A 20039-nucleotide genomic window follows, 5' to 3' on the forward strand; every position below is an offset into this window, starting at 1 on the left:
CAGAGGACGTTGTAAAATTAACGTAGCATTTTACTTCAGCCACATTTAGATACTTGACTTGCACAAATGGTAAATGGCCTGTATTTGCATAGCACTTTACTAGTCCCTAAGGATCCCAAAGCGCTTTACACAACCAGTCATCCACCCATTCACACACTGGTGATGGCAAGCTACATTGTAGCCACACCCACCCTGAGGCGCAATGACAGAGGCGAGGCTGCCGGACACTGGTGCCACCGGGCCCTCTGACCACCACCAGTAGGCAACGGGTGAAGTGTCTTGCCCAAGGACACAATGACCGAGACTGTCCAAGCTGGGGCTCGAACCGGCAACCTTCCGATTATAAGGCGAACTCCCAACTCTTGAGCCACGATTGCCCCTCATGTCATTTCAGCCACTTAAGAAAAGTATGAAGTGTGTTAGCAACTGTATGTCAGTGAAAGAGGGTTAGATTAAACTAATTAATATGTCTAATTCTCTGCAGTTCAATGGGATGATATGGCAGTAATGATATTTACCCTGTGCGATGTTATGTGGCATTACCAATTAAGAGAACTTAATAACTCTGTTTTTAAAGCCCAATTACTATGAACTTCATGAGTGTTAAATCTTGAAAAAGAGGATGCATGACAGACTTCGTTACCAAGGCCTTTTTTCAGTCCTTATGTTGAATATAAAACAAAAGACAATCTCACTACAAAGCCTGTTGTATAAGGTCTTAAATGTGTGTCTGTTCATCTTAATAGCAGGTTATTATATTTCACAGTTTCATGATGTTTTGACTATAAAAGGGTTTTAATCCAAATATAGCACAGATCCAATTATTTCCTCCACAGCAGTAAAACCAAAGGGAGAGAAAGCAGTGAGAGAAGCAATTCCCACAATGAAATCACATGACCACAAACCACATAACAGAGCTGCAGTTTATCTACTCAAAAACAATAAAACTGTGCTTTAACTGGAAACATATAGCATTTCCTCCCAGTAGCCAACAGTGTATTGCTGCTTAATTCTGAGTTTAAGGATGTTGAAGAACACTTAACTTCAGATCGATAATGTTTCAGTCTTTGTCTCCCAGTGGAGCAAGTGAAGCCTTACTGAAGTTCAGTGAATCTTATTAGTATGGAACACAACACCATCCATACATTACAAGTGTTTGGTCAGCTGCCTATGGGCAGTTTTATTCTGGTGCTTTATCCTACATAGTTTAGTGAAAGCAAATAATGAGCACAGGACAAAGTTACAGTGTGCTTTGATTTCAGTAATACAAACTGCATCACAGTGCAGAGTCAGGTAAATTACTAGGAACAACAGGATTATATCATAATGCACAACAGGAAAATCAAGGTCAGAAGTTCTTTATTTAGTCAAACCACTTAAAATGTGCTGTAAGAGACACTGAAACCATTGTAGAACATGTATAGTTTACCTCTGCTGCAGCTATAAAAAGCACATCTGCTTGCTTACCCAAGTGAGGAAATATTTTCTCAGAAGACTAGTAATCTTGATGAATGGCTCTTGCAATTATCTTTCATTCCTCTTCATTTATATTCTAAAGTGTTGGACAGAGACAAATCATCCTGCATCTTCTTATGTTGTTTCATAACTTCTATGGATATTGACCATCAGTTACTCACTCACACACACAGGGAAACACAGGCAGACACACACACACACACTAAGATATGGCATATACGAACACTCGAGTGCACATATTAGCATAGCATAGTGATTAAGTGGGATTGCATAGTTTACACTACAGAGCTAAGCAGATGGAGCGAGTGGGAGGTACAGGCTCTGAAAATGCTGTGGATTTAGAGGTTTCACAGGTGTATCACCATCCATTATAACAGTGAATGTGCGTGTGTATGCGTGTTTGTGCATGTGTGTGTGTGCATGTGTGTGAGAGAGAGCAAGAGGGATGCGCCTTTCTATTTTTGCTCCTGGGCTGGTCAGCAGGCTTGTCCTGGTGAGTCTGGGTGTCTGTCATGACAATGACATACAGACACACTGACAGAGGAGATGGAGGGTCAGCCTGGTGCATCCTGGGAAAGGTCTAGTAAGTGCACATCTTGACACAACTAAACATGATTCATGTTAGGTTGTGCTTTGGTGTTCGCTAAAGAATGGATCAAATACTTCATTAAAAAACACTTATTAATTGCATGCTTCTACTAAGTTATTTCTTGTGGCAGATTTTTCATTATAGATTCATTTCGTAAAGACTGTTCTGAATTAACTGACAAATTACTTGTAATTTTGCCTTCGCCACAGTGGATTTTAAATCAGACAACCAAGATGTGATTGAAGTTCAGAATTTCAGCTTTAATTCAAGGGCTTTACAAAAGCATTGCATTAAGTGTTTAGGAATCGCAATTAATTCTTATACATAATTACCCATTTTCAAATAAACTAGCATATGTTTACATGTAAGGAATGTTTTTAATACTTGATGAAAATCCTTTGCAGTCGTTGACTGGCTGTCTAGTGTCCATGGACACCAAATGTTGTTTTCTCCTTTGAAGTGCTCTGCAGCTACCTTTAGTTGTCGCTTGTTTGTGGTTATCTGCCTTCAGTTTTGTCTTCAGTAACTGAATAGCATGCTTTCCTTTTGTTGAAATCAAGGGACTGACTTGCCCGTTGAAGAACATCCCATTTGTTTGCCTTGAAAAAGTCTCGGATTGCTTTTACAGTGTGCTTTGCACCATTATACATTTCCACTGTGAAGAGCTGGTTCCTTCTTCTCCGTCCTTCCTCTTCCTATCATGTTAATACAAGTTAATCTTGGTTTCATTTGTACAAAGAACCTGTGGCGGTTTTGTTAGATGTTTTCTGGTAATGTGGGCTTCCGGTTCATGACTGTAACCAGTGGTTTGCACCTTGTCATAAACCCTCTGTATTCACATTCATAAAGACTTGGCTGTAAACTTTAATAATGATACATCTACGAAGATATTCTTGACTTGGCTAAATATTACGAAGTTATTTTTGTTAACCAACGAAACAATTTTGTAATCATCCAATTTAGATGTCTACTGCGGACTTTAAAGATTTTTAGTGTTGCTGGGCGGCCAGTGCATGCTCTCTTTTTAAGAACATACTAGATTACTGATATGTCCATTCCCAATGACCTAATGATAGCTGATAATAGCTCTATCGTGATTAGCACTCTAAGGAGCCACAAATTCAGACTTTGGAGGAATATAAGATGTAACAAAAATAAGCTGTTTAATTAAGATGATTTAAATAACACCATGAGAGGAAAAGTACACGTGTGCACACACACACACACACACACACACACACACACACACACACACACACACACACACACACACACACACACACACACACACACACACACACACACACACACACACACACACACACACACACACACACACACACACACGGGGTGGCTGTAGCTCAGGTGGCAGAGCGGATCAGCCACTAATCAGAAGGTCGGTGGTTCAATCCCAGGCTGCTCCAGTCTGCATGCCAAATATCCTTGGGCAAGATACTAACTAATGCTCTCCGATGCATCCATCGGAGTGTGAATGTGTATGAATGTTAGATACTTAGCACTTAAACTTAGAAGTGCTTGTGTGAATGGGTGTGATTGGGTGAATGAATTAGCTGTATAAAGCGCTTTGAGTGCTCGGACAGAGTAGAAAAGCGCTATATAAGAACCAGTCCATTTACCATTTACACAAACAAACAAACTTCTACAACAACCATACAAGGGAACAAGGGAATTTGCTGAGACAGAGACTGTTGGAACAGTCCTATTTAAACACATGAGAGTAATTAGAAGAAGTGGACACAACGGGGTAACAAGACAATAACAATCAAAGACAATGACACATGAGGAAGTAAAGCTAAACATAAGACACTAGACACTACAAGTAACAATACTAGATAGGAAGAAACTAACAAATACCAGACACACATACACACAGTCATTTAACATTCAGGGAAACTAGAAAAAAGTGAACCAAAACACAAGCAATCTGGTAATGCATGCGAAAAGCTAATAGAAGCTAGGTTTCAATTAAACAATAACTAAAAATAATAATCCTAACAAAAATCCTCAACTAAGGGCTAAACCTGAAAGACATCAATAAAAAGCTTAAAAAAGCAGACCGAAAGGCCATAATAGCCTCCTTACCTTGTATCAATATCTCTTTGGACCTCATATTGAGAGTTCTAGTGAACATCTACCGAATGTATGCTCAACCCTTAGAATCATCTCTAGATTTCTTTGTCTGCTTAATTTGTCATGAAATAAGGAGAGAACAGGCCACACTGGTCATTTAGCATTCAGCATGTGATGTAGCTTCACTGGCACAAAGAAGAGAATGATGTTGTCAGCAAGGCTTCATGTTCAGACAGAAACCAAGGCAAATTTGTTAAAGTGGAACACCACACGAAACAGAGTAAATAAAATAAATTGATTAGATCCAAGTTTGCTGGGCCAGTACAAGTAGGCACGTAAACTCTTTACAATAGCTGAAAATGTTAAAACAACACTGAAAAATTCATGTGTATCCTAGAGATATATACCATGAAACTGCTGTGTTCATATCTGTTGCTTTAGTGAAAAGTGAATTCACTCAGTCTGACAGTCTGATGGAGAGAGTTAGGTTCTTAAAGAAGAGCACTTTTCATCAATTTAAGTTTAAAAAAAAACCCCTCATTAAGGTTTTGGCGATTCAGAAGACCCCTATGAAAAAAAACACCGAGGGAACAGTTTACCCTGCCCGGGATAGGGTTACCGGGGCCCCGCCCTGGAGCCAGGCCCGGGGAGGGTGCCCGAGGGCGAGCGTCTGGTGGCCGGGCCTTAGTCCATGGGGCCCGGCCGGGCACAGCCCGAAGAGGAGACATGGGCCCATCCTCCCGCAGGCCCACCACCCGCAGGAGGCGCCATAGGGGTCGGGTGCATTGTGTGGCGGCCAGGAGCGGAGGCCCTGGCAGACTGACCCCCGGCTGCCAAGACTGGCAATAGGGACATGGAATGTCACCTCTCTGGTGGGGAAGGAGCTTGAGTTAGTGCGTGAGGTTGAGAGGTACCGGCTAGATATAGTCGGGCTCACCTCTACGCACGGCTTGGGCTCTGGAACCAGTCTCCTGGAGAGGGGCTGGACTCTGTCTCAGTCTGGAGTTGCCCCTGGTGAGAGGCGGCGGGCTGGGGTGGGTATTCTAATATCCCCTCGGCTTGCTGCCGGTACGTTGGGGTTTTTCCCGGTGGACGAGAGGGTTTGTTCCCTGCGCCTTAGGGTCAGGGAACGGGTCCTGACTGTCATCTGCGCTTATGCGCCGAGTGGCAGTTCGGAGTACCCAGCCTTCTTAGAGTCCCTGGGGGGGGTGCTGGAAGGTGCTCCACCTGGAGACTCTGTTGTCCTGCTGGGAGACTTCAATGCTCACGTGGGTAACGACAGCGAGACCTGGAGGGGCGTGATTGGGAGGAACGGCCTCCCTGATCTGAACCCGAGCGGTGCTTTGTTATTGGACTTCTGTGCTAATCACAGTTTGGCCATAACGAACACCTTGGTCGAACATAAGAGTGTCCATAAGTGCACGTGGCACCAGGACGCTCTAGGCCGTAGGTCGATGATCGATTTTGTAATCGTATCACCAGACCTGCGACCATATGTTCTGGACACTCGGGTAAAGAGAGGGGCTGAGCTGTCAACTGATCACCACCTGGTGGTGAGTTGGATCAGGTGGCGGGGGAGGACACTGGACAGACCTGGTGCACCTAAACGCGTAGTGAGGGTGTGCTGGGAACGACTAGCAGAGGCCCCAGTCCGCGAGATCTTCAACGCACACCTCCGGCAGAGCTTCAACAGCATTCCGAGGGAGGCGGGGGACATCGAGTCCGAATGGACCATGTTCAGCGCCTCCATTGCCGAAGCTGCTGCATTGAGCTGCGGCCGCAAGGTGGTTGGTGCCTGCCGTGGTGGTAATCCCGAACCAAATGGTGGGCACCAGAGGTGAAGGGAGCCACCAGGATGAAGAAGGAGTCCTATCGGGCTTGGTTAGCCTGTGGGACTCCGGAGGCAGCCGACAGGTATCGACAGGCCAAGCGGAATGCGGCTCGGGCAGTGGCTGAAGCAAAAACTCGGGTGTGGGAGGAGTTCGGAGAGGCCATGGAAAAAGACTTTCGGACTGCCTCGAAGAGGTTCTGGCAAACCGTCAGGCGTCTCAGGAGGGGAAAGCGGTGCTCTACCTGCACTGTGTATAGTGCTGGCGGAGCGCTGCTGACGTCGACTGAGAAAATTGTCAGGCGGTGGAAGGAATACTTCGAGGACCTCCTTAATCCCACTGACGCGTCTTCCAAGGAGGAAGCAGAGTCTGGGGATGAGGGGAATGACCCGCCAATTTCTGGGGGCGAGGTCACTGAGGCAGTTAAACAACTCCTTGGTGGCAGAGCCCCTGGTGTTGATGAGGTCCGCCCCGAGTTCCTGAAGGCTCTGGACGTTGTAGGGCTGTCCTGGTTGACACGCCTCTGCAATGTTGCGTGGAGATCAGGGGCAGTACCCGTGGATTGGCAGACCGGGGTGGTGGTCCCCATCTTTAAGAAGGGGGACCGGAGGGTGTGTTCCAACTACAGGGGGATCACACTCCTCAGCCTCCCCGGGAAAGTCTATGCCAGGGTGCTGGAAAGGAGAGTTCGTCCGCTAGTCGAACCTCTGATGCAGGAGGAACAATGCGGTTTTCGTCCTGGTCGCGGAACACTGGACCAGCTCTTCATCCTCTCGAGGATACTTGAGGGTGCATGGGAGTTTGCCCAACCAGTCTACATGTGTTTTGTGGACTTGGAGAAGGCATTCGACCGTGTCCCTCGGGGTGTCCTGTGGGAGGTGTTGCGGGAGTATGGGGTGTCTGGCCCATTGCTACGGGCCATTCAATCCCTATACAACCGTTGCAAGAGCTTGGTTCGCATTGCCGGCAATAAGTCGGACTCGTTCCCGGTGGGTGATGGGCTCCGCCAGGGCTGCCCTTTGTCACCGGTTCTGTTCATAATTTTTATGGACAGGATTTCTAGGCGCAGCCAAGTGGCGGAGGGCTTTCGCTTTGGTGGCCTCAGGATCTCATCTCTGATCTTTGCGGATGATGTGGTTCTGTTGGCTTCATCGGGTGAGGGCCTCCAGCTCGCACTGGAGCGGTTCGCAGCCGAGTGTGACGCAGCGGGAATGAGGATCAGCACCTCCAAATCTGAGGCCATGGTTCTCAGCCGGAAAAGGGTGGAGTGCCCACTCCGGGTCGGGGATGAGGTCCTGCCCCAAGTGGAGGAGTTCAAGTATCTCGGGGTCTTGTTCGCGAGTGATGGGAGAAGGGAGCCGGAGATGACAGACGGATTGGGGCTGCAGCTGCAGTAATGCAGACGCTGCACCGGTCCGTCGTGGTGAAGAGGGAGCTGAGTGTAAAAGCGAAGCTCTCAATTTACCGGTCGATCTACGTCCCTACCCTCACCTATGGCCACGAGCTGTGGGTAGTGACCGAAAGGACGAGATCGCGGATACAAGCGGCGGAAATGAGCTTCCTCCGAAGGGTGGCTGGCATCTCCCTTAGAGATAGGGTGAGAAGTTCGGCCATCCGGGAGGGGCTCAGAGTAGAGCCGCTGCTGCTCCACATCGAAAGGAGCCAGCTGAGGTGGTTTGGGCATCTGGTAAGGATGCCCCCTGGGCGCCTCCTGGGTGAGGTGTTCCAGGCATGTCCCACCGGGAGGAGGCCCCGGGGCAGACCCAGGACACGCTGGAGAGATTATATCTCTCGGCTGGCCTGGGAACGCCTTGGTGTTCCCCCGGATGAGCTGGAGGAGGTGGCTGGGGAGAGGGAGGTCTGGGCCTCTTTGCTTAGGCTGCTGCCCCCGCGACCCGGCCCCGGATAAAGCGGATGAAGATGGATGGATGGATTAAGGTTTTGGAATAATAATATGTGCACCACAGCTGACATGTGTTACCGGAGGGGTTTGTTCAAAAATCTGATCTGATACTGAGTGATATGAAAGTGTGGACAGGATTCGTCATAGATTCACACATTGTCCGACATGATATGTCTCAGCAGGCCTGAGCATAGATTGTGGTTCACACATGAACCAGTCCTTCAGTGCACTTATTCTCCTATCCCCTATTGATTGTGGTGTTGGATAGAGACATATTAATCAGAGTCATCTGGCCTTCTTTGTTTTCCGTCGTCTCCCTGCGTTCTTGTGCTCTCTCTTAATTTGATCTCACTTTCTGTTTGGTTTTGCCTTTCCCTTCACTTTCTCCCGTTCTCACATATCTGCCTATGACTTTCTCTGACTCTGCAGTTATGTGAACACTGGGTCTTCTGAAGGGCAGAGTCAGATATTTTATAGTGTCCTTTACAACAAAGACAAAATATATCCTATATGTACAGTACAGTGTGCAAGGGGCAAAAACATTTCACTTGCTGTACATCCAATCCATGGTGATACGCCTCAAAGGAGACATTTTAAGACATACTGCAATAAATCTCCATTATTATATAGTGAGGATATCAAGGGAGAGGTATAACAGTGAGTGTCTGCAAACAGAAAACACGGTGGAGACTCTGTCAAAGCCTGCATTTCTTGTCAACGTTGTCAAAATTGATTAAATTATAAATGCAGAAAAGTACCATCAGGCTTTGATCCTACTGTTAACTGGAAAGTGTTTCAATGGCAAAGAGTTCGATTTTTAAGGATATCAGTGTTCCTAAATACACTGCCAATGCAGCAAAAGCATAACTGGTAGGGAAGGGAATTGATAAGATTTAGAAATTCCGATGCCATTATCGATATCACTCATCGATTCTCATTGGGTTCTTATTGGCTACACTTTGAGAGTCACTACCATCGCTAAGCAGCATATCAAAGACATTACATTTGTGCAAATTAATTGCATGCTGTTTGGTCAAATGTTTGTGCATGTTGGAGGTTTTTTGCCTGTTGGGGTAATTACTAAAAAAGTAATGTATTACATATATTACACAGAACACTTTCCTAAAAGTAATGCAGAACATTACCTAACTACTCGCAGGAGAAATTAATTTGTTACGCTACTCATTACATCTGTTGTTACATGAAACACGTTGTCTACATATGCTACAGTCCCACACACCAACACAAATCCCTATTCTAATGAAGACGCATATATAATCTTTCTCCTATTATTTAAGTATGAATACAAAGCAAAGATAAAAACCAGTATAAAGAAACATGGAAACATTGTTACCTGTTGAAGTTCAGGGTCTGGTTGCTGGGCGTGGGTCTGCATTCACTCAGTTTTAGCACAGTCTGGGTTCTGGGCTAGCTTAGGGTTAGCATGCTGTATATGCTAGTACTTGCCAAGACCCAAAGTTGTGTTAGAAGTATAATGCAGTTGTGTCTGTTCTGGATGCAGTTTGCACTTTACCATTGTGCTCTCACCCTTTTGTGCAATAAAAATAAAAATAATGTTCATATCCACGTTGTAGTTGTCACCACTATTTTTCTCCTCCAGCACACACACTGAAGTCAGCTGATTGTAGTACTTGTGCCGGAGCTGTGAGTGGAATTGAAAGGCAAGCGGGCTAACAATTCCAAGGAATTTAACTGCTGGGAGCCGGATGTCTAAAAGTACTGGTTCTTGATTCCCACCCCTAATACCTGAATATAAAAATACACAATGGAACATTATCAGTCATAGACTGGCCTCCTAAGAGCTTGAATTTCAACATCATTGAATCACTGTGGGATCATCTTGACATAGAATGAAACAAAAGGCAGCAATAGCCAAAGAAGAACTTTGAATGTCCTTCGAGACGTCCTGTAGACTACTTGAAGAAATTACAGCTTGTCTAAGAAAGTTCAGGCTGTGTTGAAGAATAAAGGTGGTCAGACTAAATGTTGACTTTCAAGCTTGTTAGAATTATACAAACTCTTTTTTTGCCACATATACTTAATTTCCATTTACAGTGCTATTGGACCACCTGTATAGTAAAAAGATAGTAAAAAAATATATTTATTTAACATATTTTTAGGCAAACTGTAACAAACTAAATTCATGCTTTTATAACCAGATTTCAACCGACACAGCAGACTTCATTGAGAAGTCAAAAATTAATGAAGCATAACGTTCAACCACTAAATTAATTTACCTCTTTAAAATTCAAGTAAATTACTGCAATTTTGGTGTTTTAAAACCCCCCGATCTGCTTTACTATTTGTTCTGCTTTTTTAAAACAGAAAATTTAAAAATGAATGGATAATAACAATAATTTTAGCATTAAAAATATCATATTGATTGTGCATACTGATGTAACCATTACAGCAACATAAAAAAATATTTTGATAATTACTAACACTGTTAGTTTAGAGCAGCTCTGATATAAACCTTACACTGGGTGGTGGTCTAATAAATGTTCACAATTTGTTTGCATTTTTCAGTGCATAACCACACCTATTGCTCCTAGCTGACTGAAGTCCATTCATTCAACGTAGGAGAAGTGTATGTGAAATGCATGTGTATGTCACAAAAACCCTTTGCCTTTTTAAATCAGTTAAGGTAACTGTTCCCTTTTCTTTCTCAACATCACTTTTGGTCTATACTACAAGCCCAAGAGGGGTGAAATATTGCAGTGTTGTCCATCACAGATGATTTTTGTTGGCACTGTTATAACACGCCAAATTACTTCTCATGGTTCATTTTGCATTCAGTGGGAGCTATGCGTCTTAATGATGTAGTTAAATCTAAATAAAGACTTCACTAAAATAGATTTTCAATGAGTCACATTGGGTACATGCAGCTTTTTGTAAAGCCATATTTACTCTGAGTTAAACTGCTAGTTCCAAAAGTGAATAACATTCACTGTCACATCTGATATATATATATATGTGTGTGTATGTGTATGTATGTGTGTGTTACAGTATCCTGGGGCTCCCCCATATCACACCTGGCTCAGCGTGTCTACCATTCACTTAAGACTTATTTCTCCATGCAGTGACCTGAGTTTGATTCATCCTCTGGCCCTTTGCTTCACTTCATCTCCCCGTCTATCTCTCCCCCTTTCCAGTCCATCTTCACTATTTTGGTCAAGTACAGGCCCACAGAAACAAAAAGAAATCTAAAAAAATAGTCATAAATTTAGATTTTTTGCCTGCATTGCATGACAAGGCCTATATCTTCCAGTCTGCAGTGAGCCTACTCACTGTCTTGCTGCTTTTTCGGGTCTTTTTCTGCTGCAGTAATGTTTCAGAGCGTTCACAGATGGCTGCTGCCTCCATATAAATATTTGATAGCCTTCATATATCTCCCTTGAGGGTTGTAAAATATTAAAACATTTTCTGGTGGCCGTTTTGACTTTTCAGAGGCTCAAAAAGAAAAAAAGAAAAAAAAAGATGGACTTCCTGATGAGACAGAAATAAATCAGCTCGATGTAGCACTATTATTATGTCTTTAAATGTCCTCTTCATTTTATAATGCACGATGCTGTTTGCTGCTCTGTCTGTAATGTGGAGTCTAGATTTTGATTCCAAGTGTTTGTGTGTACAGTAAACAACATTGATCTGCTTGGGGTTCATTAACTGTGTCCCAGTATGCAACTACTGTGAGGGAGGATGGAGACTGTGCAGTCATGTTTTTTCCCGTACCCTTCTGACTTTAATATCCCTCAGTAATGGGCACATTGTTTGAATCTTCTTATACGATCTCATGTCATGTCTCTTTCAGCGGGACGCCAAAGGACAGTACTTGTTTGACCTCATTTGCCACCATCTTAACCTGCTGGAGAAAGACTACTTTGGCATCAGATATGTTGACCCAGACAAGCAGAGAGTAAGTATGAATCTTCTTCACAACCAGGGGTGCACATAAGTGGTCGACAGGTGCGCATGCGCTGTCAAAATAAAAGACGTGCACCAGATAAGAAGTTGCAACGCGCGTTTGTGTACATAAGATTTTCAGGAGGAGGACAGACATTTGTTTAAAACTCTTAAAGATGTCGAAGAAGCAAGCTCCTTTAAGCAATTACTGGTGTTCCTGCGCCTCCAAAGAAATGTCAGAAGGAGTCCGAACCGCAAAAGAAGCACGTATTCTTGGAATAGTGGTTGCAGGAGGTGAGCTGGCTTCAAACAAATGATGAACGCACATAGATGTGGTGCAGAATGTGCCGTGAAAATCGTATGTACGCAAACGCGCGTTGCAACTTCTTATCTGGTGCGCGTTTTTTATTTTGACAGCGCATGCCCATCTGCGGACCATTTATGTGCACCCCTGTTCATAACAAACCCACCAAATAGAAAAATAAAACAAAACAAATTAAAAAAGAAATTTCCCTCTGTCAATAAAACCCAACTTTTTAATATTTGCATTTCCCAGCAATAATCATCTCTTGTTAAGTTTCTTACATTATTACATTACATTAAGTTTTGTTCACCTTTTAGATCATTTGTGAGCACAAGTTAGCTGGGTCCTTGTCCTCAAAAATCCATTTTATGCCTCAAAAAGGTTATACAGCATTGAGATTCATTCGCTACGCTGGATTTAAAGGATAACCGTATGCATATGTAAATCTTAAAAGCGCTGAAGAAAATAATGGGAAGCTGATGCCAGGATAAGAAAGCATTTGGGTCTATTTAAGGATTCTGAACAGATGGGTAGATCTACAGATTAATAATAAAAGCTGGCAAAAAGCCAACCTCTTTGACTGAAGTGAATATGAATTAAAGGAAAAAATGACACAGTGATAGGTAGATTTGCAGAGCTTGAACTGAGGACTCCTTAATTATTCAACCTTTAACTGTAAATAAGATTACAAATTCTTTAAAAGGTCTAAAAAGCTTTATTCTTTTTACACTCTCAAATGTCACTTCAGTATTTTACTTCAGTGGGGATATTTTTACATTTTTCAGCCTCCACCAGTATTCCAACAACCACCCATTTTGCACACCCCACATCTCTGCAGCACATGGCACACACATCCATTTTTTTATGTTTTGTTTTTGTGAACCAAACAAATAAATTGGAAGCCAAGGGATCGAAGTAAAGTAATCAGATGGAGGTTACTTTACAGCCTCTAAATACACAAAGTCATAAGCGAAACATATGCTATTTAATGCTAAGAATGCACAATCCAATAGGCTCTGAGATAGTGGATGATTCAGAAATAAACATGGAATAACGATGCTTTGTTGTACAGCATTTCACATCACCATTCCCATCATGTATGACTGCATTTGCTAGTCAGACATGATAAGACTTTCTGCTGGATCTTTGTGTAAACGTTTCAACTCTAGCTCTACACAATGAAAAGATAGGATACCTTGAGGGCTATTCAGCATTGCATTTTACACATGCATTATTTACCAGGTTGATATCTCAAGGAGGCAGATCTTGTAGAGAACAAAAATCTTTCAAAAAAAATTGCCCCAGAAAACTAACCGACCTTGCCTCAGCCAATCGCCCTTTCTTTATAGCATCTATGGCTACCCTGTGTTGACTTCCGTGCCCCATTGTCAAACTCTGATTATCTCACTGATTAAAACCACTAATGAATCTTGATGGTTGGTGCTCAAAAGAAACAGAAAAGCAGCACTCTCCTGATTATCTTCTAAATGTCTTTCTTTTCTCTGCATGGTGACTGTGTTGGAGGGAGTCTAAATAAACAGAAGGCGAGGCGATGGGAGTAATTCTACTGTGCCTTCCAGCTATAGATTTTAAGTCATCATGCCCAGCTGCTGAGTAATCAGATCCCAGACTGACAGTTTGGCAGATATCGAATCAGTGTTCAAAGTGCAGGTCTTTACTTCTCTTTCTCTTCCCTACAGCACTGGTTGGAGTTTACAAAGTCAATTGCCAAACAAATGAAATGTAAGTATTTAGTTTGAGATCCTTGATGAGTTTGTTGATACTGTTTTTGGTTTATTCCTTTTCCAAGATGTCCAGAGTTGATTAGAGTAAAACCCCTGAAAGAAATATATCTCCTGTTTGTAGCCCAGCCTCCATTCACCATGTGTTTGCGTGTCAAGTTTTACCCACCTGACCCCGCTGCCCTGAAAGAGGAAATCACCAGGTAAGACATTAAGATGGCTTAGTCGGCTCCACATGGGAAAAGGTGGGGTTAACTTATATCATGTTCTTCTTCTATGGGAGACCTTTTGAAGTTTAAAATATGATAATTTTATGTCTTATACCTGAATTTGCTCAGAGCTAATTTTCATCTGGAGATCACAGCTGAACTTTTTGCACAGTAATCGAGCGAATACAAACAAAATGACACATTGCAGAGGTGCACACAGTAATAAAATATGCCATAAACAAATGATATTTGACTGTAAGGTGTCAGTTTTTACAACTGCCTGCCACTAACTGAGCTCTGAGGCTGATGGTGGCAGAGCTCACATCTCTTCACAGTCATGTTTTGCATTTCTACATGACTTAAATGCCTTCATTACAACCAGCAAGTATGCTAATGTCACACTGCCTGCAGCCATTTGTATATACTACTGGGAAAACTAGAAAAAATAAATAGTTAACAAACATGAAAAATTAAAATAAAAACCAGATGTGCAAGAAAAAAAGGGGTTTTAATGCATACCAAGAAAACTGAGCGACTCATTTTCACTTGCAAATTTCCTTCTATCAGGTCACGGGGATCTGTCACTTGCAATTTCAGAATAGGGTCAAGATGTCTGCCATTACACTGAAATGGGACTGCCAATCATGACGCTGATAAAAAAGAGAGCAAAAACAAATTACAGACACACAATGAAAAAAAACTGCAGTGTCAGCCTCTTTTTATTTGGAGCTCAGGGCATTAGAAAATACTGAAGGGCAAACTTGAGTTCCTTTTGTTGTGCTTCAAGTTAGCTTACATTATTATTATTATTATTATTATTATTATTATTATTATTATTATTATTATTATTATTATTATTATTATATGTGTGTTGAATATTCCTTTTGAACACAACTTAAAGCAGGAAATGTGTATAGATGTCTACCTTTTTGCTTCTTACACTCAACAATCTAAGAAATGCTGACACAGATCAAACTTAAATGGCAGATATAAAATATTAAAAGTCTCCACAGCAAAGAGAGACTTTTATTGAACCAAAAAGGGGTGGGGAAGACATCTTTTTTTTCTGCCCTTACTTATCTCATGAAATCCAATCAGATAATGCCTTTTTATGCTTCTGTAGTTGGCTTTTACAAAATGGAAGAATGAATAATACCACTGCAACTTAGGAGAACTTATTAGGAAATCCTAATTTGATTTTAAATAAGGAATCCTTTTCAGTAAATTGTTATTCGCTTAAGGAAAAAAAAACCCCTGAAAAGTATAATAGCAATTTTAATGGGAACGTTGAAAACGGGTTTCAACTTGGCCTCTTTATTAATGAGCCAAAATGACCCTCTAAATTATCTAAAGTCCAGTATTAAAATGGGCAAGTGGTTATGAAGGGGCAGAAACCCACGCTTTTCAATTTGTAAGTGTACTCCGAGTTCAGCACAGTGGCCTGTGTGCAGAGAGGATTTGAGTGTTTCCTTTTGTGTAAGCCGTGGTGTCATGAAGCTCTGTGCCACTACTGTACGACGTGCAGCATCTGTGACAGCTGAACAAACTGCTGTGAGGAGTGAGCCGGAGAGCTTCCAAGTGCACAGATCCCTGTAAATCACATCCCTCGACTGGTTGCCACGCAATGAAATCTCTTATTCACAATCCAGCTCATTTTGATAGACCAGCGCGCCGGCAAGGCAGAGCCCCTCCATCCTCATCCATCTGTTCCGACTAGAGGCTTTTACAGACAAATGAATGCATACCGGATAAGCAAAAATATATCTAAATAATACCAGTTATTTCACAGCAATCCTGCTTTTGTGTATTGTAAAAGAAACTTGGGTACCATGCAAGACTTTGTGAGCGATGAGGTGGCAAAGGCAGTAGAAATTACATAAAAATGAACCTTGTATGAAACTTGCACACATTGAAGACAGCAAGTAATAACCTCAGTAATGTAAAATGCTCAATAACCACACTTTTTCCCAGCAATGCTTAATACTTCTATGCTATTTATTGCTTTGCTGCTTGGAGAGAAGCAGAATCACAGCCGTATGAAATGAATTTAGGGTGAGCAAAATGACAGACAGGAATTTTTGGATGTTGTAGAAGAGACCAGAAGATGAAGTTGTACCCAGAGGGTTTGTCCATGAAACTGCAATCATATTTTAAATCAATCTCAATTCCCAAAATGATTATGTATAAGCTCGAAACTCCAGCGACAGACTGGTCCAGACCTGTCCAGGGTGTGCTCTGTCTCACACCCTCTTCAGGCTCTTCATGAACATGTAGAGAAGCTGGGAAAGGCTGAAGCAGCAGAGGATGGATGGATGGATGGATGGATGGATGCTCGTGCTCTGTGTGAAATTAGATTAAATTTTCACCTTCTTAAATGCATGACCAGTCCATTTTAGCCTGGACATAAGATAACGACTCATTTTTCTCATAAATTGTGTTATAAGTTATGTTATAAATTTAAAAAAGGGCTACAAAAAGGCCCGAGTATTTTAATAAGGTTTCAAAAGTTACATTTATGTATTTTACATTTTACTGTGTAGCGCTACAAGGTTGCTTATTCGTAGTAAACACAGACATACAATCTCAAGTCGCCTTAAAACACTCGTGTCATAATCTGTCATCGTGTCTTTCACTCTAAACACTTTATAGAAGTCAGCCTCAGCTCTTATTTGGTACTCTCAGAATTTCATCTTCTAACAGTGACTTCGCATATACTGTATACGCAGCCTCAAAAGGCACTTTAATTTTAAATTGTAAACATCTAGACGTCCTATGAGTAATGACCCAAATCAGTTTCTCTGTGTTCCACTCCACAGATATCTTGTCTTCCTGCAGGTTAAGAGGGATCTCTACCACGGCCGCCTCCTGTGCAAGACATCAGATGCAGCTTTGCTGGCTGCCTATATATTACAAGGTATGACAAACAACCTTTTTTTGAGACGAGTATGTTTAATCATACGGTAAACATATATTTCACTGTGTGGATGTGTGCAAACGTGTGAGCAGAGTGTGTTTAAAAGCTGAAAACTCATAGGGTTCATACTGTTGTTTGCAAAGGGAATCGGAGTTTGTTGTTTTTATGCTGAACTGAAAATGCTTTTTTTTTTTAAATAACAGTATGAAAAACCAACTTAGATAAACTCAATGTAAAAAAAAAAAAATCATCAGTTTAATTTAAGATGTTTACATGCTTTGAAACCAAATCTGAGAGTTCTGACAAAAAGACTTCCTGGTTCCTCTGGGTGTTAGACTCATCAACATGCAGAGGGGTGAGGTGCATTAAGAAACAGTTTCCCTGTCACACACACTACCAAACATCTCTGCTGCCAGGATTCTGTCTCTCAGACATTCCCTGAATCTAAATGTCCTCTGTGTCTCTTTATGTTCCTACAGTAAATAATACAAACCACAGTGTGCCTTAGAACGCAGGCGTTAACAAAATTGTGCATTTCACACTAAAATAATGTAGACGAATAAACAGAATAACAGGCCAGAAAAGAAATGTAATTTTTTTGGGTGAACTGTGTCTTTTAATTATTTGGCAATAATCACTTGAGAGGGAGAATAACAGTTTGAATAAGAAACAGCAGCCTTGAGTGGCTGCAATACAAATGTGGTTTCAACCACACCAGTCTTTAGAAATATTGTATTGTTATACACCAGATAAAAATATTACATATATATAATATACACTTAATGCAATGTATACAGTTTATTTGTGAGTTGGAAAACATCTCAGCAGTTACGACAATTACAACTCTGATACTGTCACATGGGCAAAAAACTTCCCCAATCTTTTGCAGCTGACACTGTAATTAAGTTAGCTGTCATTAGCCTGGTTACAGTTAGCAACATTTATCATAGCACCTATTTTTATGGTGGATCTACTTTTCTTAACCAAACCAAACACAACAACAGCTCAGATGAAACTGAGAAACTTTGCAGATTTACATGCTTTTTAAATATTTTCAGTCACAGTGTCTTTTATGCTCTTTTTATTAAGTCTGTCTTCTTTTTTCGGTGGGGGTGGGATGGCTCTGTGAAGGCTGTGAAGCCAGGAATGAGAGCTATTCCACCAGGATTTTCCACCACTGAGTCACACTTTTCACCATCTGAGGTGACATGTAATCACCAATAGGGACACCATTTCTCTGAAAGGACCTATAATTGGCCAGAGTCCCCCTTTACAGTATAGAAGAGTCATATTCTCCAAGACTTGAAAAAAGTAACCAAGAGGAAGAGCAAAGGCGTATTCTCATCTCAGATCACTCGTTTTACAGTGTGCTTAAATTTTGTTATTGACTTTTTGCCCAATTATGCTAAATAATTACTACCTATGTTAATTTGAAGTAAATTACCATAGCTGTCTCGTGCTGCACATCAATCCTTTAGACACAAATTACACATTTGAAGGTTTCAACACTGATAAATTCCACTAAACTGAAATTTACATATTACATTATGTTGATCTTTGTTTGAATGTCAAAGTTTTGATTCAGAATAAAGATTCGTGTATTCATGAGCAGATGATTTAACCTTGAAAAATTATAATCTAAGTTTAATCTTTTTACTACTATTAGTTTAAAGAAATGTCTTTCAGTATCATGCACCCCAGCACAAACTCTTTTCTGTCAAGGCCAACCACATAAATGAGAAAGTCAAATATTGTCACTGGTAGCTGAACACAACATAAACTGAAATAATTCTGAGTAAAAGGAAAGACCTTTTAATGTCAAAATTGACAAAGTGAAAATATTTGTCACTGTTTTCTATGTCACATTTTCGTGCTCAAAGATATGCTGGGCAGCAGGACGGAGATAATATTCTCTTAATACTGAGAACATACTGTCTCTCTGTGTATGATTATTCAGCTTATACAATTTATCTTTAAACTGAGCTAATAAGAACAACCCCTGTATGATGAACATAATTTAGTCCAGTTGTGTGTTTGAAAGTTCAAGCAAGAAAACCAGCTGTGTCTGAAATGTTGTGAGTATTCAAAATACTTTTTCTGACTGTATATTTAGCTACGATTTCTTTATCCCATAATAAGGGTCTTACATCACAAAAAAGTGACTCATGGGCCAGCTGGTAGCACATACACCATCTAATTTATTACCTCAGCAGTCCCAGTTCCAACTGGCCTTTTGCTATATGTCATTGTTTCACACTTAGCTTTACCTATCAATTAAAGGCAAGGCAAAAAGCCAAACATAAAATTGTTTTAAAAAGTCATCCTTTGCTTTTATTTCTTTCTTTTTAATTTTCCAGCTGAAATTGGTGACTATGACCCTGGGAAACATCCAGAGGGCTACAGCTCCAAGTTTCAGTTCTTCCCAAAGCACTCAGAGAAGTTGGAGCGGCGGATTGCTGAGATCCACAAAACTGAGCTGATGTAAGGTGGCATCTGTCCAGATCCCTTCATATCTGTGTAGTCTCCTTCAGTTTTATCAGAGGCAAGGTGCAGGCATCCCAAGAGCATAGCTGACTTGGAGCACCTATGCAATCAACTATTCTATATAATATATAGCTTCTTATTTAACTTACATGAGTGCGGATGCTTTTAGATCAACATACGGCAACATTGGAATTCTCATTTAGGATATTAAGACAAGATAGGCAAGCATAATTTCTTATATACTGTAAAAAGTTCTGAACTTTTAATTATGTAGCAGGTATTGTGAATTAAAGGCAGTGATGTAGAGGTACCTAGATGTTTTTTCTGTCATATGGTACAAAACTTTTAAAGAATGTTTAAAAAAACATGAATACATTTTTTTTTACTGTGCTGGTAGTTTGTTTTAAGGTTTTGGAAAAATTGTAGTTCTTCTGTGGATTTAGACTGACTGGATAATTTAAGACCAGCTCAGTGATGTTGAGACTAGGAGTACATTGTACAATGTTCTGTACAATGTTGGAAGATGAACCTTGCAGATAGTATTCCTGGGCAAAAGAGGATTTACTCAAATAAACAG

At 41.4% G+C, this 20039-nt stretch overlaps 1 protein-coding gene across 1 annotated transcript in view; it reads left to right on the forward strand.

Annotated features, from left to right (window-relative positions):
• The window catches only part of LOC146525908 (FERM domain-containing protein 5-like), an 86080-nt gene that overhangs the window by 54775 nt on the left and 11266 nt on the right, over positions 1-20039 (forward strand). The window contains exons 2-6 of the mRNA XM_085167917.1: positions 11718-11822; positions 13814-13856; positions 13980-14058; positions 16881-16978; positions 19336-19459. Coding sequence (XP_085024043.1) covers positions 11718-11822; positions 13814-13856; positions 13980-14058; positions 16881-16978; positions 19336-19459 — 449 coding nt within the window. The remainder of the gene's footprint in view (positions 1-11717; positions 11823-13813; positions 13857-13979; positions 14059-16880; positions 16979-19335; positions 19460-20039) is intronic.

Source organism: Neolamprologus multifasciatus, chromosome 1 (assembly GCF_963576455.1).
Source record: "Neolamprologus multifasciatus chromosome 1, fNeoMul1.2, whole genome shotgun sequence".
Taxonomy (NCBI): domain Eukaryota; kingdom Metazoa; phylum Chordata; class Actinopteri; order Cichliformes; family Cichlidae; genus Neolamprologus; species Neolamprologus multifasciatus.